General features: G+C 46.3%; 1 protein-coding gene across 1 annotated transcript in view; it reads right to left on the reverse strand.

Annotated features, from left to right (window-relative positions):
* Positions 1–27,223, reverse strand: part of LOC118884252 (mitochondrial intermediate peptidase) — a 140,913-nt gene that overhangs the window by 90,117 nt on the left and 23,573 nt on the right. Inside the window, exons 8-13 of the mRNA XM_036831773.1 lie at positions 25,540–25,588; positions 24,044–24,104; positions 20,151–20,203; positions 4,023–4,176; positions 2,413–2,490; positions 380–584 (exon numbers count right to left, since the gene is read on the reverse strand). Coding sequence (XP_036687668.1) covers positions 380–584; positions 2,413–2,490; positions 4,023–4,176; positions 20,151–20,203; positions 24,044–24,104; positions 25,540–25,588 — 600 coding nt within the window. The remainder of the gene's footprint in view (positions 1–379; positions 585–2,412; positions 2,491–4,022; positions 4,177–20,150; positions 20,204–24,043; positions 24,105–25,539; positions 25,589–27,223) is intronic.

Raw genomic sequence — 27,223 nt, forward strand, 5'->3', positions numbered from 1 at the left:
ATACCTTTTCAACATGCCTTGAGGTTTTCTAACTGGTTTTGGATAAAAAGAGGCAACGGTTCATTGACTCATTCACTTGCTAAGTCTGTGCTCCTGCTAAGGAGATACGCTTATTCATACCCACGGCCACAGACTGAAATTCCACATAATATACAACAAAATGTAAAATGGTACAAACTGAAAAGACAGGCAACTGAGACGTTCCTTGGTGAGAACTGTTGTCAAGGATGGAAAAATGTAACGGAGATCGGGTAGCATCACAGTTGGAAGGACGAGATGAGGCCATCTGCGATAAATGACCACAGATTTTCTAAATGAAAAGCGTTTTCCCAATTTAAAGTGAAATGTGCATGTTTAAAGTCCCCTCTTCTTGGCTCACCAGTGACATGCTGATAACGAGTCCGTCCCAGCATGGAATGCATGGCGTGTCCCATTTCATGGAAAAGATTTTCCATCATCCCAGGAGTTAATAATGTCGGCAAGTTCTTTGAGGGATGGGGAAGATTCAGCATAAGAACGACAATGGGGAGCTGATAGTCGCCGTCTTCCTTTAATCGGCCTCCACGGATGGTAAAATGGCAGTCCTTTAAGAAAACACGGCAAGTGAGGAGAGGCTGAGGGAACCCCAAGGGTAATATAAAGTTGTATCAAAATGTGTGAGTACAAATTTTACCTTAATTCCATTCTTCTATTTATTTAGTTACAGACACTTTTATCCCAATACTTTTTATTTTGCTAACATATTAATTTTTTTAAAACACCAATAATACATTAAGCTTGTGCTGATGAACTCATTCCTTCGCTCCAAAAGTATGTGTTGAGTGATGCTATACCAGATACCGGAGACAGAGTCACCACTAAGCTTAGCCCTACGCCCTCAAAGTGCTCATGGCAGGTAGGAAGGGACAGCCGTGGACCGCGGTGGGGCACTGATGTTAACGGAGCCCCTTCTGTGTCAGGCGAGGAACCAGGTGTCACTTTCCACACCACCGTCTCCATCACTTGGAGGTGGCGAGCTCTCAACTGTCGCAAAGCAAGGAACCTGGAGTATCTTTCTCAGTTCGCATGCACTTCATCACTTACTCTTCACAATGAGTCTATAAGGCAGGTATTTCATTTTTCAGATGAGAAAACAGAGTCTTGGAAATACTAAGTCACGTGTCCAAGGGCACACAGCTAGGGCTGCGGCATCTCAAACCTGAACCACCCAGGCTGGCAACTAGGAGCTGGGGCTCAGATCACTAACCCGGATTCTCCAGCCTTTCAAGCAGAGAGAAGGATCAGAGGACGCAGAGGTCAACGACCCAGACTCTGGTCCCACCGTCCAGATCTACCAGCCAAATCACCTTGGAAACTGGTTCACCTCCACCAGACTCACCTCCACCCTGTCAAACGCCAGAGCAGCTGCCCAGATTCATAAGCTCAATGTCTGCTAAAACTGCTTTGGAAATTGTGAAATCACTATTTAAATATAAGGTACCATTATTTCTGTTGTAACTTAATAACCCGAATTCTTGACAATTCCAATCAAACCGCCCAAAATTGCTTGAAGCTGATCGACCAGGAAACCTGGTTTGCAGCTCGAGGAACTGAACCTTACTTTATTGTGTAAGGAGTGAACTGGTGGTTGATAGGGTCTCCACAGGGACACATCTTGTGCAATCTGAAACTAGGTCCACGTCAAGTATGGAAAGTGGTGTGTGTGTGTGAAAAAAAAAAAAAAAAAAAAAGTATGGAAAGTGGCTGAGAGCTGGGGCTCTAGTCAGAAAGTCTGGGTTCAAACCCTAGTGCTTCTAACTGTGTGACTCTGGGCAAGGAGGAACCTTACCTCTCTGACCTCAGCTTCCTCACAATGTCAGTGTCCAGTTCAAAAGGCTGACGTGAACTTTCAAAGGTGTGACATGGAAAAGGGCTCAGAGCGCTGGCGGGCACACAGAAGGGCTGGTAAAACGTCAGCTCTCATCATCACCAGCGTTACCATGACCCAGATAAAAATGACACATACAGATTTATGCAATTACCTTCCTAAGTTTTATTAGCTTTAAATTCTATCCTAGTTTCAAATTTATATATTTAGCCACCATCAGTAATGCCTTTTTTTTTTTTTTTTTTCAAAGATTTTTTTGATGTGGACCATTTTTAAAGTCTTTACGGAATTTGTTAACAATACTGCTTCTGTTTTATGTTTTGGTTTTTTGGCCACAAGGCATGTGGGATCTTAGCTCCCCGAACAGGGATCGAACCCGCAACCCCCTGCATTGGAAGGCGAAGTCTTAACCACTGGACTGCCAGGGAATTCCCCAGTAATGCCTTTTAAATATTAGGAACTACAAAAGTGAGGTATAAAGTTCACATCAATACAAATTAACTGCTGATTACTTTAGAGAGACCATTTTGTAAACAAAGCATCACCTGGTGAGGTTTGTCTGCTCGCTGAAAAAAATCACAGTAAATGTACCCCAAGAGTCCTTCAGATTCATGAACCACGGCCTAGGGGGAAAACAAAATGAATTTAGTGGAGAATGAGGCCTTTAGAAACTCTAAAAGAAGAAACACATTCCTAGCACAAGAACCTGTTCACAAAACACCAGAGCCACAAATATAGACGTTTCATTACTTCCTACGTCTCATGTGACCTCGAGGTGGCTTCCCCTTTGCCCTCAACCTCTTCTCCTGCATCTCCAGGACAACTACGATTTGGGAATTCTGTCGGAAGGGGACACCCTCCTCCGCAAGCCCTGCGTCCTGACTGGCAGTCCCCAGCGACGCGGCTCTGCCACTGGGCCCACACCACCCGCAAGAGGTGGGAAGGGGTGCTGGCGGGACCATTTTAGCAACAAAATTATAGCTCCTCCCATCTTAGGATGTAAGGATATGCGAGCACACCAACTATAACCCTGGGACATAGGAACAATACGCAGCGTCTGCCTTCAGCTGAAGAGCAGAACGTGATACCACCACTGACGTCCTTCTCCCAAATCAGGCTTCCAAGAGGCCCAGCTCGCAGGAGAGCTGGTCTCCATCTTTGCACAACCTGGGGCCTCTGCCATAAAGAACGGCAACCTCATGCTTCAGGGCTTCCTGCAAGCGTATGTCCATTACTCCAGCAAACGTCTACCAAACATCTACCTGGTGTCAGGGACTGCTCAAGGCTTCTGGGGAACGGCCGTGAACAAAGCCGCAAGGGGCTCCCTCCTGAGCTGGGGAAGCTCTTCATTGCCCGCATCGTGCCCTTTCCCTCTTTTCATGGTGTGTCTGCACATTACCCACCGCTGTCGTTTTGTGAAGCGCACAGAAGGACGCGCAGTGACGACCACGCTCCCCGCTGATCTCCCGACTCCACCACCACCTGCTCTACGATCACAAAGCGCAGCCAAGAGGCCACAAGACGGTTCACGTTTCTTGTGAACCGTGCGCTAAGCACGTGAGCAAAGAGTAAAACAAGAGAACACCACCACCTAAGGGCCCATAAAGCCTCAAGATCTTATCAGGAAAAAACAACGGTAGTCGCAGCTCACGTGAAGCGGGCCCTGACAGAAGGGTGGATCCCAGGCTCGGAGCGACTGTCCAAGGAGTCTCACCAAGAACACAGGCCACAGGCTAGCATCTGGCGTGAACCTGAGCCCCACGGGCGGGCGGGGAGGGGTAGGAGGTGCCTAAGGGAGCTGGAACTAACAGATGCGACACCTGGCACAGCGGGGACGTGAAGGGCAATGACAAACGTTCGTTTAACCAGGGTTTGTCAACATAAAAGACTCAACCTTCTATTAACTTCCTTAAAAACAAATTTTTTTTTCAGAGAAATAACTCTGCTGTTAAATGTTTACATTAATTTCAGGCAACAACTGATGTTTAGAGAAAAGTGTTTCTTTTGTAGCATCAGAAGTGGCGATTTGGATCTTTCATCAAGCAATGACAAGCGCCACCGGGGCAAAGCTAACTTGAGATGAAACTGCTGTTAACTCAGTACCAAACCCGGGAGACAAGGAACGCGGCTTCTTCACTCCAACCGGGACGCTTACCAGTTTCCGAACATCTTCACACCACACCTCTCCCTTTGCAGGCTGTTCCACATACAGCGAAATCCCAAACAGCCTGTTAAACAAGATATTCAGGCCTTCCATGCACGCTCCCAGGGAGAAAAACGGGCAGTATAAACTGGGCTCGCTGTTGTACCTACAGAGGAAAAGAAGCTCAATCACACTTCCGTTTGCTTCAGTTTCTTGAGGTAAATTCAGCTAACTTTTCATTGACAATTTACGAGCCAAGAAAGGATTGAAAACCTATGGGAGGTTTCTATCTTCTGAGGGACTTTCAGATTCAGTCTTCTTCAGAAGAACAGCAGTCTAATTATAACTGTAGTAAGAGTAATACTAGTTGGAACTATAGTGGTAAAACTCACTCTATGAAATGAGTTATATTCTAAAAAAAATGTCACATGTCACATCCGGTAAAATATTTGTTAATGGAAAAAGCTCCGAAGCTCTGTCATATAAACAATCAGATCTTAATTTATCTTTTTGTTATATATCTTAAATGAAGGATAATATTCTCATAATATTAATCATTCTTCACCCCAAAACAACTTTTTTATGTTTTTTATTCCAACATAAAGCAAAATACACCCAGAATGCGTGATGTGAATGTTTCTGAATCATCACGTCAGGCCAAACCTTATAACCACAGCCAGAAAGAAGAGCTCTAGAATGATAGTAGGTACTGAATCTATTTCTACTTCCTGGGAGTAACCAAATATGTACAAACTTATACTTCTTACTAACTGGGGGACCGGATTTAGTGAGTGAGTATAAACTGCACCACAAGTGAGATTTCGGTACAGAATCCACCAACTTACAACTTAATTTCTGATCACTTTTTCATAAAAGCAGACTCAGTGGAGTAAGAGACTTGAGTGGTCCAGCGCCCTCGCTCACTGATTCGTTCACTCACGCAGCCGTCGACTGGCCCGCTGGACGCCGGGAATGGAAGGGGGCAGAGAAGGAAGGGCCCAGAGCAGCGGGCACCCAGTAGGCTCAGGGGCCGGTGTTGAGGGAGAGAGGGCAGGGCATGCACAGTGGGGCGGCGAGGGCTGTGGCTTCCTTGTGCAGTGGAGATGGGAGGGGAGCCCAGGAGAGGCCACGGTGCCACCAAAGTACGAAGGCACGAGGCAGCAGAGCCACTGCAGTAACCAGGGGGTTAAACAAGAGCTCAGGACGCAGGTAGATGGGAAAGAGGGGGAGAGACGCTGACACCGTGCGTGGGGTCCAGGGAACCGAGAGCCTGGCCCGCGAGCCTGAGGAGGGGGGACTGTGCACTCAGGCACAGGGTCTCCCAACATTCTGATTGTGCATCCCTCTCAATAAAATAACTGGAGTATTCAACCTTAATATGGGTATGTTTATAAATTATAGGCATGGGCTACTGATCTATTACATTTCAAAACAAGACATTTTTATAAGTTGAGATTAAGAAAAATAAATCTAAAGAGGACTAGTGGATTATCCTAAAGAGGATAATCTAATATCTTATGGGGTTGCTTGCAGCCTGGGAGACGTGGGACATCACTTCTGCAGACACCAGAGGAGTGACCTGGTGCCTGGAACCTGCCAGGCTGACGGTGAGGAGAGTGGACGCAGCACAGAGAGGGCGGGGGTCACCCAACGAGGGTCTGAACAGGGGCAACAGCAGGGGCTCTAAGACCAGGAGCCAGATCTAAGTTTCTTTTTCTTTTAGATGAAAAAGTTCCAGGACTGTGCGTGACTGGATTTGGAGGCTGAGGGAGAAAGAACAGCCTAGACTAACATGCAGGTCTCTGGCTTGAGCAACTGCGTGGGTAGGAGCCATTTAATCAGAGCAATGAACACATGCGCGAACACATGCACACACAAAGGCGCGCACACACACACACAAATTGAAGAGGGGAGGGTGGGTGTGTTTGTAGGAGAAGAAAAGAGATTCAGTTTTGAAGACACTGACTCTGAGGTCCTGGGAGAAGTCAGCACAGAGGCTGTTATGGCCGAGGAGAGTGTGAGCTGGAAAAGGAGAAGGGGAGGGGCCGACAGGAGGGTCAAGGGCAGGTCCCTGGACTTCCAGGCGAAGGGGTGGAAAGGAAGACAAGGAAGAAGAGTTAGAGATGGCAGACTGTCATACAGAGTGAAGTAAGTCGGAAAGAGAAAAACAAATATCGTATATTAACGCATATATGTGGAACCTAGAAAAATGGTACAGATGAACTGGTTTGCAGGGCAGAAATAGACGCAGACGTAGAGAACAAACATATGGACACCAAGGGGGGAAGGGGGAGTGTGGGATGAACTGGGAGATTGGGATTGACATGTATACATGAATATGTATAAAACAGGTAACTAATGAGAACCTGCTGTATAAAAAGTAAATAATAAAATTAAGTTTAAAAAAAAGTTAGAGATGGCAGAGAATTGAAAGAAAGGGGTATCACAGAAATGGGGAACGGGGATGTGCTGTAAAACAGGAAACAACTGCCACTTCTGGTCTCCGGTCCAGCACATAAGGACCCTGGAGGGCACCACTGTCCTAAGGACAAGTAAAAGCTGAACAAACTGAAATCGGCAACTCTTCTCAGACCCAGCAGAGAAGTGAGGTCACAGAGCAAATCGCTGTGCCCCAAAACTGGAGAGGCAGGCAGGCAGGCAGATCCAGAGAGCCACAGTTCACAGGAGGCTCCAGGGGAGACGAGTACCAAGGTAGGAAAACAAACTACAAGCGACAAACTGTCTGAGAGTTAAAAATTCCAGGGAGGCCCAGTTTAAGGGGGAATCCCTACACTTTTATGAGTTTTCCCTCCAGGAGCCCCACCAGGTTCTCCCAGTGAAGGTGGAGAACAATTCCCCCATCTTCCAGCAGAGGGAGGAAAAAGTAGCCATTATGAACTACACCAGCACGTTCTGCTCTTCTTAATAAGGCCTGCCCTCCAGAGAGACTCTCTCACCAGAGGGAATATCCACCTCGTGCCCCCCAGCCTTCCCATCTCATCAAAGCGGAGGGGACCGGAAAGCACTTGTGAAAGTCGCAGCTGAGACGCAGGGCCCCTAACAGACTGAGACGTAACCACAGGCCTGCAGATCACATCTCTTCGTCCACACTTCAGCACCACATCAGCGGGGCTCCCGCAAAACAACACGGGACACAACCCAGGCCAGCAGGTCCCAGACCTTAGTTAAGCAGAAGTCTCCGAGAAACCCAAACAAACAGGGGAGACAAAGAGGAGCACACCAAAGGAGAGTTACCTCCAGCCCCAGGGTTAATGGAAAAAAAAGCAAGCAGAGCATGGCCCCCTGGCCAGATAAACATCTAACCTCACAACCAAAGCCCTAATTATCTCAGTTCCTTTCACCCAGTATACCACGTCCAACCTTCAACAAAAAATTTCAAGTCATGCTAAAAGACAAAAAACACAGTTTGAAGAGAAAGAACAAGCACCAGAACCAGATTCAGATATGTCAGAGATGTTAGAATTAGCAGATTGAGAATTTAAAACAACTGTGATTAGTATCCCAAGCACTCTGAAGAAACAAGTAGAAAACATGCAAGAATACATGGGTAAGGTAAGCAGAGAGATGGAAACTCTAAAAACGAATCAAAACGAAATGCTAGAAATTAAAGCCACTGCAAAAAGAAATAAAGAACGCCCTTGATAAGTCATCAGTAGACTGGATACAGCCAGGAAAGGATCAGTGAGCTTGAAGAAACGTCAACAGAAACTCCAAAACTGGTATGCAAAGACAAAAAAGAAAAACAGAGACAAAGAGGATACCCAAAGAACTGTAAGGACAATCATAAAAGGTGCAATGCACACATGATGGGAAACCAGAAGACGAAAGAGAGAAAGGAATTGAAGGAATATTTGAAGTAATAATGGCTGAGAAACTTTCCACACTGAAGACAAACACCAAACTACTACGGATCCAGGAAGGTCAGAACACCAAGTAGGAAAAAACAAAACACAACACTTAGGCAGATCATATTTAAGCTGCAAAAATCAAAGACAAAGAGAAAATTTTCAAGAAGCCAGAGGGAAAAAAGTCACCTCACCTAAAAGCAACGATAAGAATTATGTCAGACTTCTCTCCAGAAACCACGCAAGAGGAGTATGGAGTGAAATGCTTAAAGTTCTGAATAAAAACCCACAAACCTAGAATTCTGTGCCCAACAAATTATCCTTCAAAGTGGAGAAATAAAGGCTTTCTTGGACAAACAAAATGAGGGAACTTCTCGCTAGTAGACCGGACTTATAAGAAATGTTAAAAGAGAGTTCTTCAGGAAGAGAAAAAATGATGTAAAGTCAGAAACCTGGATCCACGTAAATAAGGAGGAGGGTTAGAAGAAATAAATGAAGATATTAAAAACTTTCTATTTCTTGTTTAATGTTGTTCAAATAGTAATAGCAAGGATGTATTAGGTGATTCTAGCTTATGGATAAGTGACACACTAATGACAGCATTGTTAGGAGGGGCTGGAAAGAAGACCTAGGTGCCTGTCACTAACCAACAAGCAGTAAGTACTACTGGGAAGGAGACTCACCACTACTTGTGAATGGATACTGTAAACTTAGGGCAACTACTTCAAACAGTGAAAAAAGGAGAAAAGCTGGAATCATATAACATACTCAATTAAAACCATAAAAAGGCAGAAAAAGAGTGGAAGACAAAAAAAGAAAGAAAAAAAGAAGGTACAGGCAACGGATAGAAACAGTAACAAACATGGTAGATTTTAACCCAATAATATGACTAATCACTTTAAACATCAATAGTCTAAATGTAACAAGTACACTGCAGAGGACTATGGGAATGGATTAAAAAAACAAGACCCACTATATGTTGGCTGTAAGAAACTCACTTTATAGAAAAGAAACATAGTAAAGCTACAACCACACAGCCTATCCATAACCTAAAAATAGGTACTGACTTGCCTAATGCCCACGACACCTACACATGGTAATCAGGCGAAGCTCAATGAGACAATTTAGCTTGGAGAAAATAATTTAAGTACAGAATATAGGCTTCTATAATACTCCACATACTAGTTCAACTCCTGTATACACTAAATGGAACTATTATGAATGCTGAAAAGCAAATGGTATTCATTTGAAATGACTGAGAACAAAGGCATAAAAAGTAATATAAACTCCCTATTTTTTAAAAAAACTCTCAATAACATCCCTGGCTCACTAGTCCCACCATCCAGAAGGTAACCACTTCTTGTGTATCATCATTTTATCTGTGTAACAAGGCTTACGTGTGTGCGTGTGTATACACATCTACAGGTACAGAAATACACATAGATATATATACGTAGACACACATATAGAATCATACAATTCCTATCCTGCAATTCTTTTAACACACATTTTAACAAAAATATGTTTTCCTATAGTTTTCACAAAAATGTACTTTTAAATACTGTCCACTTCGCACATAAGCTCTGGTCCACAACAAGCACCTGCAATAACTTCTCCAAAGCGTCCACTCCCCGGTGTGTGTGGCCAGTGAGAGTCTGCACCTTGTAAGGGAGCGTCCCATCCCTGACATCGTCTGAACGGCCCACACACGGTGATAGAGGAGCTGGACTTCTGGTCGTTTTTGCATCAACTTTAACTTCTCTACAGACAATGCACCAGAGCTGTGCAGTTCAGCTGCTGTTAGTTGCTGTTAGTTCACCTCGGCTAACAACAGCCTACAAACACCCTGCCAGACAGGCGCAGACCCCTCTGTGGAATCCATCCAGAAATGACGACGCTGCATAGGGGATGAGATTCTAGATTTTAAACAGGTGTTGCCAAATCATCGTGCCCACCCCCAAGCCGTGACAAAGTGCATCCGTGCCCCCACGCTGAAGGCGTGGCCCTGGCGCTTCAGGGCTCCCTGCCTCGCTTCCTTTGGCTCTGCGGGCCGCATCTTCCTTTTCTCTCTGGCAATTTGGTTTTGCTCCTCCACCACTTTTAAAATACCTAACTATTTCTTACTGGGCTCACCTTTAGATAACGCTACTGATCCCGGTACAACACGCCGCCGCATGCACTTCACCCTCCTGAATTTGTCTGTTACACAGAGACGGGCGGTGCAGCTATAACTGATGGCCTTGTTCGTTACCAGGTGTCGGGGGGGTAGAGCTCAAGGCCTCCGTTCTTGCCACCTTTCCTGGGTCCCCCAAGAATGCACTCAGTGCAGCAGCAGCCACACTGGTAGCCAGGAAGACGAGGAGAGGAACTCAGAAATGCTGAAGACGGGCCTGGCACGGTGAACGGACACGGTCTAGGAGGCAAAGATTCATTACTTTGGCAAGAGAGGACTCCTTATGGCAAGTATGTCCATATGCCCTAAATTTAGTCTACAAAATGACAGCTTACCCGCTGTCATGTGGGTGATGCTGCGGACGACAAGTGCTCACGAGGACCCTGGGCTCAGCCCTTTATATATATCTCACCTAGCAGCAGAAGCAGCCCTACAGGTCACACTATTACCCCCACGTCACCAGTACGAAAACAGGTTCACACAGAGACAAGTCATCTCCCCGAGGTTACGACAGGACTGAGCAGGAGGGCTGAGGCTTCTTTTTAACTGGACGACGGCAGTCCGGGAGTAAACGATGCCAAGAAGAGAGCTGCGGGCCTGCTTTGTTTGGGCCCAGGCACTGAGGTCCCTCCCACAAGTGTGTTACCAGTGGAAGTACTAAAGGAAGCACTACACCTGGATGTTTGTCCTCAGTCACGTTTCCCAATAGTCGGGAGTCAGAACCCTGAGTTCACTGCTAAAAGCTGCACCCGCGAACAAAAAAGTGCTGCCAGTTTAGAGAAGAAACCAGAAGGGAAAATGAGCAGTGGTGAGAACGTGAGGAGCAGGGGCTGAGGGTCCGTACTGAAGAAGGAACTTCAGGGAACAGGAAATAAGTACCATCGGGAACCGCAGAGGTCGGGGTGTTGAGGGCTAAAGCAAGTGACCGAACTGTACGCGTGGCAGGTGGCGGGTAACTCGGAGAGACCATCTGATCGGCTGTCAGGGCCACAAGTCAGACGACAGAGACCAGAGACAGGAGGCATCCAGTCTGGACTGCTGGGGGAGGTTTGGCAAGAAAAAACGAGGACTTCAATCTCTGCAAGGGTCATGGGAGGGGCGACTGTCTGTTTCATGACAAGGAATATCTCAGCACCTCTGCAGGCAAAGGGAAAGAAGTTAATCAAAAGGAAGAGACTGATGATACACAATAAAGTTAGAATAACTGCTGAAGCAACACCTCTAATGGTGTGAGATAACATTGTCTTAGACTTGCACAGTGCTTCACATTTGCCAAGCACTTTCACATCAGAAGCCTCCCATATTCCTTACATAATCCTGTGAGACAGGTGAGGCTAGAATTATTACTCAATTTTACTGGAGGAAATTGAGACTGGGAGAGGCTGGTGACAGCCCAAGGCAGTCTCAGAGAAAAAGCCCTGGGTTGGAAGTTAAAGCCTTGGCTCTATCTCTTTCTGTGCTTTGAGAGCAAGTTTTTTTTTTTCTGGTTTTTGGGGGCCTCAACTTCCTCACCAGGAAAATGAACTGTTGGGTTTGCCAAAAAGCTCGTTCGGGTTTTTCCATAAGATGTTACGGAAAAACCGACATGAACATTTTAGGCAACCCAATACAATATGTCCCAGGCTCCGCTGATGATCAGACAAATGCACGCAAAGAAGCTGGCACTGTGCCTGGAGAAAAGCAGGCACTCCGTCCATCACAGCGACACTCTGTCAGGGAGCGTGACTTAATGCTGCGAATTAATCACCTACTGTGTGCCTGATGACACTCAGTGTGGACATAGTAGGGCCCCAAAGCCATAAAGAGCACCTAATGCAAGTGACAAGGGACGCGAGTGCAGAGGAGATGAAGACGAGAAGCAAGGGGGGGGGGGGGGTCGGGGGAGACGCATGGGGAGGGAGGGTCAGGGAGAAGCACGGTGGGGGGGAGGGTCAGGGAGAAGCACGTGGGGGGGGAGGGTCAGGGAGACGCGTGGGGGGGGAGGGGCAGGGAGAAGCGGGGGGGGGGGGGGGGGGAGGGTCAGGGAGAAGCACGTGGTGGGGGGAGGGTCAGGGAGAGCACGTGGGGGGGGAGGGGTCAGGGAGAAGCACGTGGGGGGGGAGGGTCAGGGAGACGCGTTGGGGGGGGAGGGTCAGGGAGAAGCGGGGGGGGGGGGGGGAGGGTCAGGGAGAAGCACGTGGTTGGGGGGAGGGTCAGGGAGAAGCACAGGGGGGAGGGTCAGGGAGAAGCCAGGCCGCAGCTTGGCTTGGAGGGAAGGGCGTCAGGGGGAAGGAGCCCCAGGGGAGGGAGTGGCTGCACAGGGCACCACAGGCTCAACTACAAAGACCACCCGCCTCACTCAGCGGCCTCAAACCACAAGGAAGAGACCCCACACGCCGGTGCCCCACCAGGCTCTCCATGACCCTCCCAAACAAGAGGCTATTCCCTCCTGCAGAGCAGCCAGAAAAGAGAGGCCCAGAGAGGCTGTGAGGGATTCAGGAAGCTCCAAGGTATTTCCAGCAGCTACACCCCTGCCAGAGGCGCCCTGACGACCAGGCCCTGCCTTTGTGGGCTCAGCTTACATCCGCAACCCATAGGATGTTCAGCGTCACGGGTCACTGAGCCCCTCCAGGATGCCAGGCTCAGGAGGCAGCCACCCCCGGAAGAACCGAGGGGCAGGACTCGTTCCCCACCCCCGTGCCCCTGGGGCCACCACGCCGGTCACCCCCGCTTGCCATGACACCTGCTCACAGCATGGTCCCCACGATTGTCTTACTCGAAGAGAAACTACTGAGAAAAAAATTTCCTCCATCATCTAGAGACCCCCCCCCCAAACAGGGGAAAAGCACAACAGGTGACACATAAAACCTCAGAGTGCGCCAGAGCCACAGCTCAACCTAAACACAGTAAAATTTAAGTATATTCGGAGGATTTGGTTTCATCACCTCAAACTCTTTCCTAGTTTTGCAAGAAGTTTACTGCTATTTGTTGTAAAGGTGTTCCCCTGACTTGAATGCAGAAATAAGAGATCTCTAGAATCCTCAGAAAAAAATTGGAAGAAGATTACTGTTCATCCACCATGGTTGATAAGTGAAGCTCAGTAAATTCTCTGCTATTTCTTCTGGTTAAAAATATGCTATGTGTGGGTTTACAAATTTTCAGTTATCAAAGAACATATTATAATCAACATGGTAAATGGTATAAATTAGGTCTTTCTCATTAAGAACAATAGAATTTAGCAATATCTCAAAATCCTCATCAGGAACACTATCATTAAAATAAGTACAGAAATACTAGTCAGTAAGAGACTTTCCACTGAAGAATTCATTCATTGTAATTTAAGTTTTTTAAAAAAATCAATGTATCAGTGTCTCTCTGAAGCACGCTCTGTGAGTCAGACTTATATGTCAACTTCTGATGCACCTGGGATGAAGGTAAAGAAAGAACTTGGACTTTACTTCCAAAAGCCTTGGCGCTGAACTTAGTGAAAATACAAAACACAGTTCAGTACCATCAGTGAATCCAGGTTGAAACTGCAGGTACCACAGGCTTCAGTCTCACCCTATTCTATTCAGTAAGTTAAGGCAAGTGTGGGAATCTGCACAGCGGGCAAGTGCTTACAGAGGGTCCCTGCAGGATGAACACGACAGATAACAGACACTTAGGAGGCGCAGACATATATGTGTGACGACACCGTCAGAGGAGCTATTTTCAACTTCACCAAAAGAAAATGAAACACATAGAATGTTTCTGGCATCAGGAATGATGTTCTCGGCAGGATCACAGTGTGACAGCTGGATGACACCGTGAAACGTGTAATCTTGAAGCCACAGGGAGAACGACTGTTTTCTCCAGCTAAATAAAGGTAAGGTAGCAATGAAAGAACCGAAAGGTAGTAGGAACCTGTTTCCCTTTCAGGTAACCACACACTGAAAATATCTTTTTCGTCTCTGTTTCATAAAGAACTGGCCATCGTCTGTTTGGTCCTATCTTGCCTCTGACTCCAGAGGCAAGAAAACAGCTCCAGCCAAATTGCCTGGTAAGGAGGGGGCTCTTTTCCTTACGGTGGAGATTAGATACCGGTTCACTGGAAACTGCTTTTTTTTTTCAAATTATTTACTTCATTTATTTTTGGCTGTATTGGGTCTTCGTTGCTGCGCGCGGGCTTTCTCTAGTTGCGGAGAGCGGGGGCTACTCAGAAGCAGTGGCCTCTCTTGTTGCGGAGCACGGGCTCTAGGCGCGCAGGCTTCAGTAATTGTGGCACGCAGGCTCAGTACTTGTGGCTCGCGGGATCTAGAGCACAGGTTCAGTAGTTGTGGCGCACGGGCTTAGTTGCTCCGCGGCATGTGGGATCTTCCCGGACCAGGGCTCGAACCCGTGTCCCCTGCATTGGCAGGCGGATTCTTAACCACTGTGCCACCAGGGAAGTCCTGGAAACTGCTTTAACACAGATCACAGTACAATTTCATCCTCACCCTAGAGAGGCAGGAAAGGGAACCTTAGGGGAAAGGATGACCACAGTCACGCTGACATGGCACCAGGTGAAAGGATCCCATCATAGAGGCTGGAGCCAAATCCCAGGAGAGCAGGGAGACCTCTATTATGACAGCCTCTCACTCAGCTTCTTCAGTTCCATCAATATGTAAAATCAAATAGCCACACGTGAAACACAAGACAGCGTAACCAACACAATAGGGGGGGAGAGGGGCACAAGATCCATAGTACAGGAAGACAGGAACCAGAGAAATGACCCCACGTGAAGGCAACCAGATCAGTCCACGAGCTCGGAAATTCTGTAGGACCAACGACCTGGTCTCTTTACCAAGTGGCAATGTGAACAAGGTTGGCTGGGGCATGACATGTGGGGACCGGCTCTGGAGCAAGAGACTCAGACAGAAAGCCCAGCAAGCCAACTGGGAAGAAACAGACTGGAGAGCATCAAGGAAACAGGGGTGTAGTCGGGGTACGAGATGACACCCATGAACTGCTGCGAACTTTACTGGGTTCTGGTGGTTCTGGAGTCATATAAGAAAACAGCCACGTACTGAGAGACGGAAAGAACACACAAGAGTGACATGACACAAGGGCTAGGATTCAGCTTAAAATACTTTAGTAACAAGAAGGAAGGGAGAAATAAAACAGACCAGTGAAGCAAACATGGCAAAACCTTGATAATTACTTCACCTGGGAGATGAGTATATGGGGGTTACTTATATTATTCTCCCTATTTCTGTTTATTTTGAAAGTTTTCATTATAAAGGTTAATTTTCTTAAAAATTGAAAGCAACGAGCTCAGTATGCATATACTAACAAATAAACTACACAATTCCACGTATCAAGCAGTTGTATTATCTTGAAACACCACACCATCCTTCTGTGGAAGTCCAATGTCTTATGAATAGTTTAAAACACAAAACATTCCTATTTCATTATGTGAACGCTCCCGACATTTCAGAATATACCTTAGCAAGGAATAAACTATACTGAATCCCACATCCCAATGACATCATTCTATAAAACAGCACCAAATAAGTGAAATGTGATTCACTGAAATTCATCCTTGGCAGAAAAGAAATAAAGTCCTCGAGCATTAAAAACAAAAATCAAATACTGGAAGGATGCATGGAACACGGTGAGAATGATTATTCTAGGGGCAGGGGTGGAAGGAAGGCTCTGAGCAGCATTCAAAATATCTCTCAGTGGAGACATAATGTTGCTTTCAGTTTCTTCCCAACCACGTGAACGTATTAACTCTTCAAAAATAAAAGTTGTAAATAAAATCATTGCACATACACGCTTTTCATAAAGAATTACTTTCACTCTTCCATGAAGAGTTTAAAACTTGAAAAAGAAAAAAAATTAAGGTATTTTTGCTCTTTAAGATTCCCCATCAGCTGCTTCTGCCACTGTTTTCCAGGACTCACCTCTCACAGTTTTAAAACACAATTTCCTATCTTTCTAATAGGTTCTCTCTTCTCTTATGCGAAAATTAAGAAACTTGAAAGAAATCTTAAATGTTTAACATGTAAGCCAAAAAAGTCCCTGGGTAGCTTGAAAAAAAACTCAAATCAAGGAAAGCCCCTTCTGCTTTTCATTTCATGTCAAACCACACATTTTAGTCTTTACTTGCAAGTAGAGGCATTTAACGAGGATTTAGAAATCTTCACTTTGTTTGACCCTTCTAACCTCAAACCCAAACTATTACATTTTCCCTTTCTTTTCTCCTCCACTACCTGCGCCTCTCAGCCTACTCTAGTCAATCAAGATGATTGACACTGCAAACCAAAACTCAATCCTCTGCCTCTTAAGTTACTCAAAATAGATGTTTTAAACCCCCAATTCTTACAATCCCATCTAAAGCATTTCTGCATCCCTTTTTCTGGTTCTTTTCCTGAGTTAACAGCCAAATAAGTGAACTGAAGTCCCCTGTGGCTGTCAGGTGGGTTACACTGTGTTCCCGGAAGAGTGGCGACTTCTACTCTAAGAACCGGCCAACCTGGGGGAAACTTCTCAACAAAGGAGCTTCGTGAAGACCTCCAGAGGTCATGCTGCCTTCAACAAACCTGACCGACGAAAAATGCCACACACAGAAATATGTTTACCAAAACAGTGATCACTGGGTTGCTTTTACTCTCCGGATCTCCAACCACTGGTGTGGACACAGGCTCCAACAACGGCTGCCAACCAGAACGCATTTCCTGGGCCCAGAGCGTGTTCCCCACTGCACTTCAGAGGAGACAAGGCAAACGTTGCTCCCCGCTTCCAGGCGTGGCTGACAGTGAGGCCGAGAGGACGCAGTGAGTGCCCGGCCGTGCGGCACTTGGGCTGTAAGCACAGGCCGCGAGGACACAGTGAGTGCCCAGCCGTGCGGCACTTGGGCTGTAAGCACAGGCCGGGGCTTCAGGGACTCCAGGCACAATGTCACAGGTAGGGCAGGGCAGGAAGCCGCAGCCTCTGAGACAGAAAGGGACCAGGCAGGGGACAGGGTTCAGTTTGGCCGAGGTAACCTGAGGAGGACGAGGGTGGTGAGGGAGAACCAGAGGGCGTGTGTGTATCTTTCGTTAGAGCCACGCGGGCCTTGAGCGATGCTCCAGCTTCATTTTAAAGGCGGTAGTGGGCCTGGGACCTTGAAGACGGAAGGGACCCCTGTGTGCTGTCCTGCCGGCCACAGGCTCCCCCGCCCTGGACACGGCCACCGGGATGCACAGGCAAGGTGGACCCCTGTCCAGTGCTGTCTCTCTCACCAAAAGCTCTCTGATGAGTATTCTGCTACTGATTTAATAGTCATTTACATTTCAGATGAGTGTTTTCTCAGAGAAGCTTTAAGGCAGAACTGAACCTCCTTCAAAAGATTTGAGAGGACAATTACAAAGCATCTCTTAGAGGGGACCATTCTCTAGAAGATGGCCAATTCCACATAATAATGTTATTTTAGTACTAAAAATACAAGCTGGCTGAGGATAAGTCACTTTCCCAGACTGTGCGTAGCGCGTGTCACAGGGGAGCCAGGCCTGTCCGGGGCCTCAGCCCTCAGGGACTCCTGGCCACAGGGCCACGTTGCCCCCGATCCTCCCATCTGGACGAGACCCCATCTCTGTGGTGGGTGCAGAGGGGTCAGAATTCCCAACCTTCGGGGGGCTCGGGGAGCTCTAAGTACTGAGTCCGGAGTCAGGCAGCAACCTAAAGACTTTCCAGTGGTGCATTTTTGGTATAAATGGAGGACTCACTCCCCTTTATTCAATAGCTTCTGTTTAAGATCACTGTCAAACTTCTCAGGGATCGCACACCCTGATTAATGCATACGTATACTTCATAATTGATTCTATCTTTCCAAGTATTCAAATATCCACATGTAATTTCCATAGAACCACCACTTGTGTATGCTACACTTACAGAGCACAGTTAAATGACAAAAATATCGCGTTTAAATTTAAGGCTAAGGTTTTAAAAAATAAGGGATGGGAGGGACTTCGCTGGCGGTCCAGTGGTTAGGACTCGGAGCTTCCACTGCAGGGGACACGGGTTCGATCCCTGGTCGGAGATCTAAGATCCTGCATGCTACGCAGCACGGTCAAAAATAATAATAATAATAGTAATAGTAATAATAAGGGGTGGGGGACATGATGCAGAGGAACACCACATAAAAATCACAGTGGCAGGGCTTCCCTGGTGGCGCAGTGGTTGAGAATCTGCCTGCCAGCGCAGGGGACACGGGTTCGAGCCCTGGTCTGGGAAGATCCCACATGCCGCGGAGCAACTAGGCCCGTGAGCCACAACTACTGAGCCTGCGCGTCTGGAGCCTGTGCTCCGCAACAAGAGAGGCCGCAATAGTGAGAGGCCCGCGCACCGCGATGAAGAGTGGCCCCCACTCGCCGCAACTAGAGAAAGCCCTCGCACAGAAACGAAGACCCAACACAGCCAAAAATAAAATAAATTAATTAATAAAAAAATCACAGTGGCAAAAATTAGAAAGAAACAAGGACATCTAATTTACATTACTTTCCAATGTCAAAAATACAACTAAAAACTTTACATAAATAAGGAACATATTAATAAAAAATTTAACATTCCTGTATGCTACGTCTTTGAAAGGATTTTAAGAGAGAAATGCTATTTTTTTAATGCAACTGTAAGAGCAGGACCTGAAGTCTTGCAGCCATAAAACACAACTGTGAAGTAATGTCTTATTACTAGCATATCTTATGTTAAGCTATAATATACTCTGAGCGCTCACTGTTTATCAGGATCAAATTATTACAGATTCTGAACTACAGTTTACGTGCTTTCATAGAGAAGGTGACTGATGCTGAATTTGGGACACATGTATAAGAAATACCAGCTGACAAAGCATTATTACCTACAGGTTAGGAGACAGACACCTATGCTCTGTAAGTAAGACTGGTGTGGGGAACAGATGCGTAAGGAGAGGCCACAGAGGGGAAACGATGGGAACTCAGTGGGTCAGTGGCTCAGCTCTTGGACACAATGACTGATCTCAGGCCACCTCCTGCTGCCGGGGCAGAAAGAACAGGGAAAGCTACGGGTTTCTGCTTCTATGACAAATGCCAAAAGAAACCATTAGAATAAGCGGCGCCTAATTTTAGTGAGGTGCTTACTACCCCTTGCTTGATGCTTGAATATAATGCATGGTAACCAAAAGACTTTAAAGTTTAATACCAACTGAGTAAGTATATTATCATGATATATGCCAGCACGCTTTAGTAAAGAAAGCGGCTCAAAACTTTTATTCTCCTCCAGGACCTAAGTCAATCTTAACTGCATATCTAAAAAATGAACCATAAGAGAAAAATGTTAAGGATTTGTTAAAGGCTAAGATTCTGAGATTCTTAAAAAATATATTCCTCTTGCAGATATAAAGTTGCTTGGGACATAAACATTTTTGTGTTCACTCTGAACAGGCCTCCATATTTTGTGGGTTTACAAGCAAACATAAAAATGACAGAAATAGGGTATATTTAGGGAAAAAAGCATAGCTCCTAGTTTGCCACAGTTTAATAGACACAGAGGAATACAGAAGCCAGAGGAGTCCCTCTATCAACATAAGTTTCCCAAAGCCTTATTTCATTTATATCCTCCCAGATGTGCCAATAACATGCTGACATGTCCCAACAAAAATTAGAAAACATAAGAAAAGCACACTGTGCCATGCCAAGTACTACCGTATTCCTCTACTGGTTCAACAAATATTTGCCGAGCACCCACCTTGGGCCCGAAACGGGACACGACGAGGGTTCTAGCAAAGTCCCAGCCCCTCCAGCTCAGAGTCTAGAAAGAGCCTGGACAGCACCCACAGGAGGCGGCGGAGGGGCCCGGATTCCAGCCTTTCGGGAGACACTCACAAGGTGTAAACAGGAATGACAGAAGCCACAGAGGGCGGGCTATGGGGGAGGGACCACTACAGGCCTGGGGGAGGGGCTTCCCAGCCCGGATAAGTGACCTGAGGGCAGATGCTGGCCACGCCGGCACAGGGCCTGAGCCTGAGGGGACGCAGTTTGTAACATGGGCACCGAGTGAAGGGACGGCTGCCCAGTTAGCAAGCAAAACGCTCAATACATATGTCTTTCTTCCTTCGCACATACGAGTATTTCTCAAAAAACGTACCTCTCTGCACGAAGCACACCACTGTAGTAGGGGGGATCCCAAGGCATTAATTCCTACAATGGAAAAATTCACTGTTATGAAAGCTGTTGACTATTTCACAATTTCAACAATAATTTAGCCAACTTATAAAATGTATACCTGTTATGATGTCGGAAAAAGTTTTAGAAAAAGCCTAAAAATTCATGACTTGGCAGGAAATACGTGCCTTTTTATTTTGACTTCCCTGCAATCAGTGAGTTGAGAGGTATAAATAAGGCATAATCGCAGAATTTGGGTAAAAGGTAAACAAATGTCATTCTAAAATGTAAACTAATAAAAGTCAAAATTGATAGATTAAATTAGCCACGCTGAAATTTTCCCCAAAATGTAACCCATGTATTAATCCATAAAACATACTGCAGGTAAGATTAGGGAACTAAAGGTGAGACTAGGGTTCTTTCTAAATCTAAGCAAGAAGCTTAGGGTGGATCCCAGAAATGAAAGCAACAATTTAAAACGTAACTAAGGCAGAATTAACTCTAATCTTGGCAAAGAAAATGTCATAAAGAAATACGAGAACCACCACTTTTGACAGCCGGTACGGAACAGTGACGGGAAGCGGGGTAGCTGTGCGGACCACACGCCCCGCAGGCTGCCAGGTGACCGAGAGCGGGGCAGACGGTGGGCCGGGACGCAGGCGGCCTGGGTCCAGGCCCACGTTCCACAGCACGCCGACTCCCAGCGCCCCCCCGCCTGCCTTCTCCCCCCAGCCCTGCCGGCCTCCTGCTGCTCCTCCATCGCAAGGCAGAGCCCTCCCTCCGGCCTCTGCCTAGAGGGCTCTTGCCTGGCTGTCGCCGGCCCCTCACTTCTTCAGGGCTGCTCGGGCGTCATCTTCCCGGGGGGTCTTCACCGCCCAACCCCTGTAAGACAACAGCCTCCATCCGCTTCTCCTGCATTATTTCCCCACAGTCCCTATCCCCACAGGACCAGCACAATCCTGATTTTGTCCATGTGTTTACTATCCCTTTCCTTCCCCTACGACGCAAGCTTCCTGAGGGCAGGGATTTTGCTTGCAATTCCCCCGTTGTATCTTGGCCCCTGAATTCTGCCTGGCACACAGTAGTCCCTCAAGAGTCATCTGCTGAATGAATCAGCAGCGTCTCCCAGACGGTACTGCTAAATGCACTTCAACTGCAAAACCAAACACCTGGCACTGAGAAGAGCTCCGTGAACGAGGCGTCCATCCTTTACCAAGGTCCTTTAAAGGTTCAGTTTAGACATTATCTCCTCTGCCGACAAGGTATTCTTTCTCATGCGCCATGCTCACACTTTTATGAGGGAAGGGAACCAAGGTAAGACACGGAGGTTTCCTTTCTTTCTGCCCATGAGCTCCTGAAGGGCAGGGACAGCACCCCTGGGACTCTGGCCCCTGAGTGATCAGTTCCCGGCACTCATGGCCTCCAACAGATGACTGTTTACTAACTGCTACGTGCCAGACAGAGCGCAGGCTCTAACGCAACAGAGACAAGACACCATCCCTGTACCAAGAGCTGACAACGGTCCAGGCAGCAGGAAGACAAGCAGCCCGCCAATCAGAGAACAGTGTGCCACGTCTATGACGTTGTACCATGCCAAACAGCCCATGAAGGGTGTTAAATCACAGGGGAGGGCAGGAAACGTCTGGAGGAGACAGAGCCTGAGTTGGGTTGTGAAGAATGGGAGCACATAATCCAGATGTACGGCATTTGCTGGCACATAAATGTCAGTTACAATTTAAAAATAAAAGAAAGCACAGCATGGTAAATCAACTATACTTCAATAAAAAATAAAAATAAAGTAAAAGAAGGGAAAGCAAAGCAAAAAAGTAAGTGAAAAGCACACACGAGCATCAGGCAGGTGTCAGTAGTGAGCAGAGAACGCTGACCGGGCTCCCAGGCAGAAGAGGAGGCGGCCAGGAAGATTGCGAAGGGCTTGGTGGGAAAGCTAAGAAATGGGAAGGTGAATCTAATGATTACCTGAAAATGTTAAACAAAAGAGTGCAAGGCCCTATCAGTCTTTTAGAAAAATCCCTCTGGCGGCCCTGCATTCCTTCATTCCCATTCCGAGTAAGTGCACAGGACCTTCTCCGCGTCCAACGTGGGCCAGGCACCCAGCAAAGCAGTTGGAATGCAGGACAACTTCGAGGGGAGCAGAACAAAAGGCTAGAAAACCAGTCACTGTCGTCTTGGGGAGAAGGAATAATGACCTCAGCCAGGGCTGTGGCAATGGGCACAGACAGGGGACAGAGTTCCCAGGAAGGCAGAAGCTGCAGGCCTCGGTACCTGACACTATGGGCGGGGGCGGGGTGTGAACACCTGCAGGGCTCACTGACACACAGCACGTGGCGCCCGAGAGCCTGCCTTTCTACCAAGTGCCCAGGTGCTGCCTCCCAGGGAGCAGTTTCAGAACCCCTGGTCTAGACTTAGTCCAGGGTTTGGCTAGGGGAGCAGGGTGAACGGTGGTACCTTCACCAAAACGGGGGCTTCAGGAGGAGACTGGGCATTTCCCAAACATCCTCAGAACAGCCGGCATCAGTAGCTACATAACATGTCCAGGGCTTCCCTGGTGGCGCAGTGGTTAAGAATCCGCCTGCTAATGCAGGGGACACGGGTTCGAGCCCTGGTCCGGGAAGGTCCCACATGCCGTGGAGCAACTAAGCCCGTGCGCCACAACTACTGAGCCTGTGCTCTAGAGCCCACGAGTCACAACTACTGAGCCTGCGCGCCACAACTACTGAAGCCCACATGCCTAGAGCTCGTGCTCCGCAACAGGAGAAGCCACTGCAGTGAGAAGCCCGCGCACCGCAACAAAGAGTAGCCCCCGCTCGCCGCAACTAGAGAAAGCCCGCGTGCAGCAATGAAGACCCAATGCAGCCAACAAACAAACAAACAAAAACATGTCCAGGGAGAACAATTTCGAGTCATATTAATGAATTAGCTTTTGGCAACACACTTCACCTTTTCTGTTCCTGTGCTCACCAAGCTAAACTCTGATCCACGACCTAGTTTCCCAAGTGGACCTGCCTACCAAGCCGAAGTGGGCGGATGGCTGACCCTAGCTACTCCGCTAGATACAGCTCTGCCTACCAGTTAACAATCTCACGTGCCGCTCCAGAAATCAGTGACCGTGACGGAATTACTCCACTTCATGGTGGCTGGATCTGGGAAGCCGGTCAAGAGTTCCTAACCCTGCTCAGCAGCCACCAGCAGCTACAGGAGAGGGCCCCGACACCCCAGCAATCCTGTGGCAGCCCCGAGCCGGATGAGGACCCGCGTCCCGACACCTGGGATCTCCCCCCTTTTCAGGGCACCCTCTGGCCCTAAGGACACTCAGGCTGACTGGGAGGATCACGCAATCGTTTGATCTTAGGAGTCGGTGTTTTCAGGATGGGTTTCACTTTGCCAGTCAACACTGATCTACTTCACTGAGCTCCACAGGTCAGCAAACAAACGTGTCAACTGCGAGGTGAGCACGGATGCTGAAGCTGCCACCGGCCAGGTCATCCCCCCACGAGCCCCCTAAAGGTGCTTCGCACAGAGACGCCGACTCTCTGTAGAACAGAGGCAACCTCTGTGTGAGCAGATATTAACACAGGTTGTGTTAACAGACAGTATGGGTGCGGGGTGTGTGTGTGTGTGTGTGTGTGTGTGTGTGTGAGATAGCAACTAACCAACAAAAACACTGGATTTCCTGGAATGTCAGACTCGGACATTTGGATCAAATATTTCAATACTTTATTCCCCAAATCCAAGGATCAGAAACTAGACTATATACACCTTCAGCAAATCAAAAGAAAGTTCTAGAGTCAAAAGATAAAGACCTCAGCTGACAGACTGTTTATGTTATAATAAAAATATCCCAAGATGGTCACTTACAGAATTTTGAGGATTTAGTTTCATTTTCATCCCTCGTATCATCTCAAAATCTTTTATAGTTCTGTAAAACAGGTTTATCATTAATTGTTAGGACAAAATTTTCATAATTACATTATAAAAGAACTAGTGTGCTTATATTACTTTCCAATATTCATGATAAAATTAGAAGTAATTTGTAGTGCAAATGCAACCAGTACTAATCCAAATTTTACATGTGCTAGAAGAAATGATAATATATACATCAGTAAATTACTACAATTTCTACCTTTAAAAGCATCTTGGCAGAGATATGTCTTGAAAGTACTAAAAGCCTGGAAAAACTAGCAGTGTTAACAGAAACATGCGAAGTGCAAAGTGTTAATCAGTAAACTTTAAACCACTGCTTTTTGCTACACCTTAAAAAAGAGGCTAACAAATTACTTCCTATAAAAGAATATTAACATAGATTATATTTAAGATTGCTATTCATAATTTTTCCCCTACCAAAAAACTCCAGCTGGGCAATAATCAAATATGCACTTAATATTTGCAGAATATAAAATTTCCATCAGAATGAACTCCTATATACCACTGTAAAACTCTGAAGATAAGTTTGCTCAAAATATAATCTATAGCTACATACAAGGGAAAAAGAATAGTAATGCTTAACCAGCAAGGCAAAGTAGAATAAAGTCTCAAATAACTGCATAATCAACACTACTTCATAATACCAAAGCCACGACAGCTCACTGCATTGAAAGATAACTTTAGAATTTATAAATATAACCCAAACTGGAGAGGCCTGTGTTCTAAGGCGTGAGTTTGTAAAAGAAAATGGAAATTGGAGCTAAAATTAACACACTGGTGCAGTCAGGCAGCAAATGAGGTTTTAGGCAGCGCCACAGAGAGGTCACGGTCTCTCACAAACGTGCCATGCCTCGTCCTAGAGCCAGCGTGTCTGAAGGCTCCTGCGGGGCTGGCCCCCAGACAGAGCACTACCAGAGTGGCCCCGAGGACGAGGGCCAGCCCAGGGGGCTGGGCAGGGAGAAGGCCGGCGGTTGTGACAGAGGGACCGCTGAGAGCGCTCTTAAAGCACACAGCGGGGCAAACAGATCCATCTACCATCCCCACCAGCCGCGCACACTGAGGCCGAAAGAAGGGAAATGCTACATCTCCAGCTGATGAGAAAACTGATGGTACAAGCCAAAACATATAGTGTCAAAAGGTTTGGGAAACTGTAAGAAGTCCCTATCGATGATGAGCTCCTCAAGACGGCTGGCTGGCTCAGCAGAGGGGACGCCCAAGCTTCCGAGACTGTCACCTTCGGGGGACGACTGCACTTTCACAGTAGGGCTCACTGCTCCTCTAATCTCTTGAACAGTCCACAGATCTGACGCAATATTCCAACACTTATATTCTTAACAGGTCACTTACTAATTGTTTTTTTATAAATCAAGTCTTAAAAAAAAAACTAACTAAATAACACGTACTCTAAAGAGTAGAATAAAAAAACAAACCTTTCAGAGAGTTTGTCAGATAGCTTCTCAAGGAACTGCATGACAGTCTCTAAAATGAAAATCCAAAAGAAAATACCTTTAACTACATAAAATAAAATGTACATACCTGTTAAAATTATAATGTGGTGATCATAAATCCACACACTACAATGTCTTTAAAGTGACAATTCTCAAAGGGAAGCTGGGTTGCTAACATATACTAGGCATTTCTGGATGATGATGATCTTTATTAAATAAACAAAATTAAACTGACATAGTAATAATCAAAGCTTTAAATGATACCCCAAAATAAAGAGTTAAGGGGAAACGAAAGAAAAGAATCCAAAGTTTAATCTATTTCTATCTATTCATATGTATAATGGAAAAAAATGTCTGTCAGACATGTCTAATTTTTTTCTGAGTTTTCAACAGATAGCTAGACTCTGACTTGTTCATAAAAATCACTACAACTTAGAAACATCAGATTTTAAAAATCAGTGTTTTTCTGGGTAAATATTTTTATTTTTATATACACAGCAGAATAATCTATTTAGGATCAGTATCCAAAGGAACTATTGCAAAATTAGAACATTAAAAATTTAGGCTCTATTGGAATTTTTTTTTTTTTACTACTTAAAATACTTCAGCCATAAGTCACTATATGGTACAAACCCATAAAGGCAATGTAGTGGATTTACTGTTGTTTCCCATGATAGGAAATTTTTCATGTGACTTTTTGAATTTAGCACTTTTTGCCACTATTTAACATGTACAGAGCTTTCATATGTATTTGAGAGTGCGCTACACACACTGTTTTTCTATTTTCCAGATGGTCTTTTATATGTTTCAGTTTCTTGTTCAGTTTCTCTCTTTTCTGAGTAAAATAAGAGACTGGGGAAAGGACGGACCTAAACCAGGAAGCCAGGGGTCTCCCCACCATCAGTGCTGAACCAGCCCGTACCTCGTAACCTGAAAAACGCTGCCTCGTTTTAGATGGTGTTAAGAAAAACATCTGTTATTTAGTTTAAAATAAAGTCTTTATTTCCAGATATCAGACCAGCTAGCATAGAAAACTGTTTTCAAATATATCTCTGTGTGTGCTTTTTATTTCAAAATAACCATTTTTTACTAACTTTCACCTATTTCGTTTTCCTAGCTCTCTTACATAGGAAACATCTACCTCAATTAATCTACCTGGAATACTGTCGTAGTATTCAATAAAAAGGAATGAGTTTGAAATGGCCTGAGGGCAAATGCATGCCTCGCCGGAAGATGACCCCCTGACACACCTGTCACCTGGGGTCCACCTTAACCGGTGCCCCTCCCACCTCCCTCCCCCTCTGTCGACAGCTCACTGCTCCTCAACACCACTTTCACTTCCCTCATGAGACTTTCAGCAACCATCCAAGCACCTGCAAACTTCCTGTGCTCCTAAAATCCTAGGGCATTGTTTTCCATATTCTATGCATTTGGAACTAAAAAGACACTGACCTGTATTAAGGTTTATCTTTATACGTATACGTCTAAGCTCCCCAACCAAATGTTAAATCCCTCGAGGACACAGGTCACATTTGACACAACTACGCACACAGAGTCCAGCTCCAAGACATTTCCATGCTAACCACCTTGTGAGCCGTGGATCTGAGGGCCATCACCCTGGGCGCTCGCTACTGCGGGGCCGGTGACCTCCAGTGCGCGTCACTCA

The sequence above is a fragment of the Balaenoptera musculus genome, chromosome 18 (assembly GCF_009873245.2).
Source record: "Balaenoptera musculus isolate JJ_BM4_2016_0621 chromosome 18, mBalMus1.pri.v3, whole genome shotgun sequence".
NCBI lineage: Eukaryota > Metazoa > Chordata > Mammalia > Artiodactyla > Balaenopteridae > Balaenoptera > Balaenoptera musculus.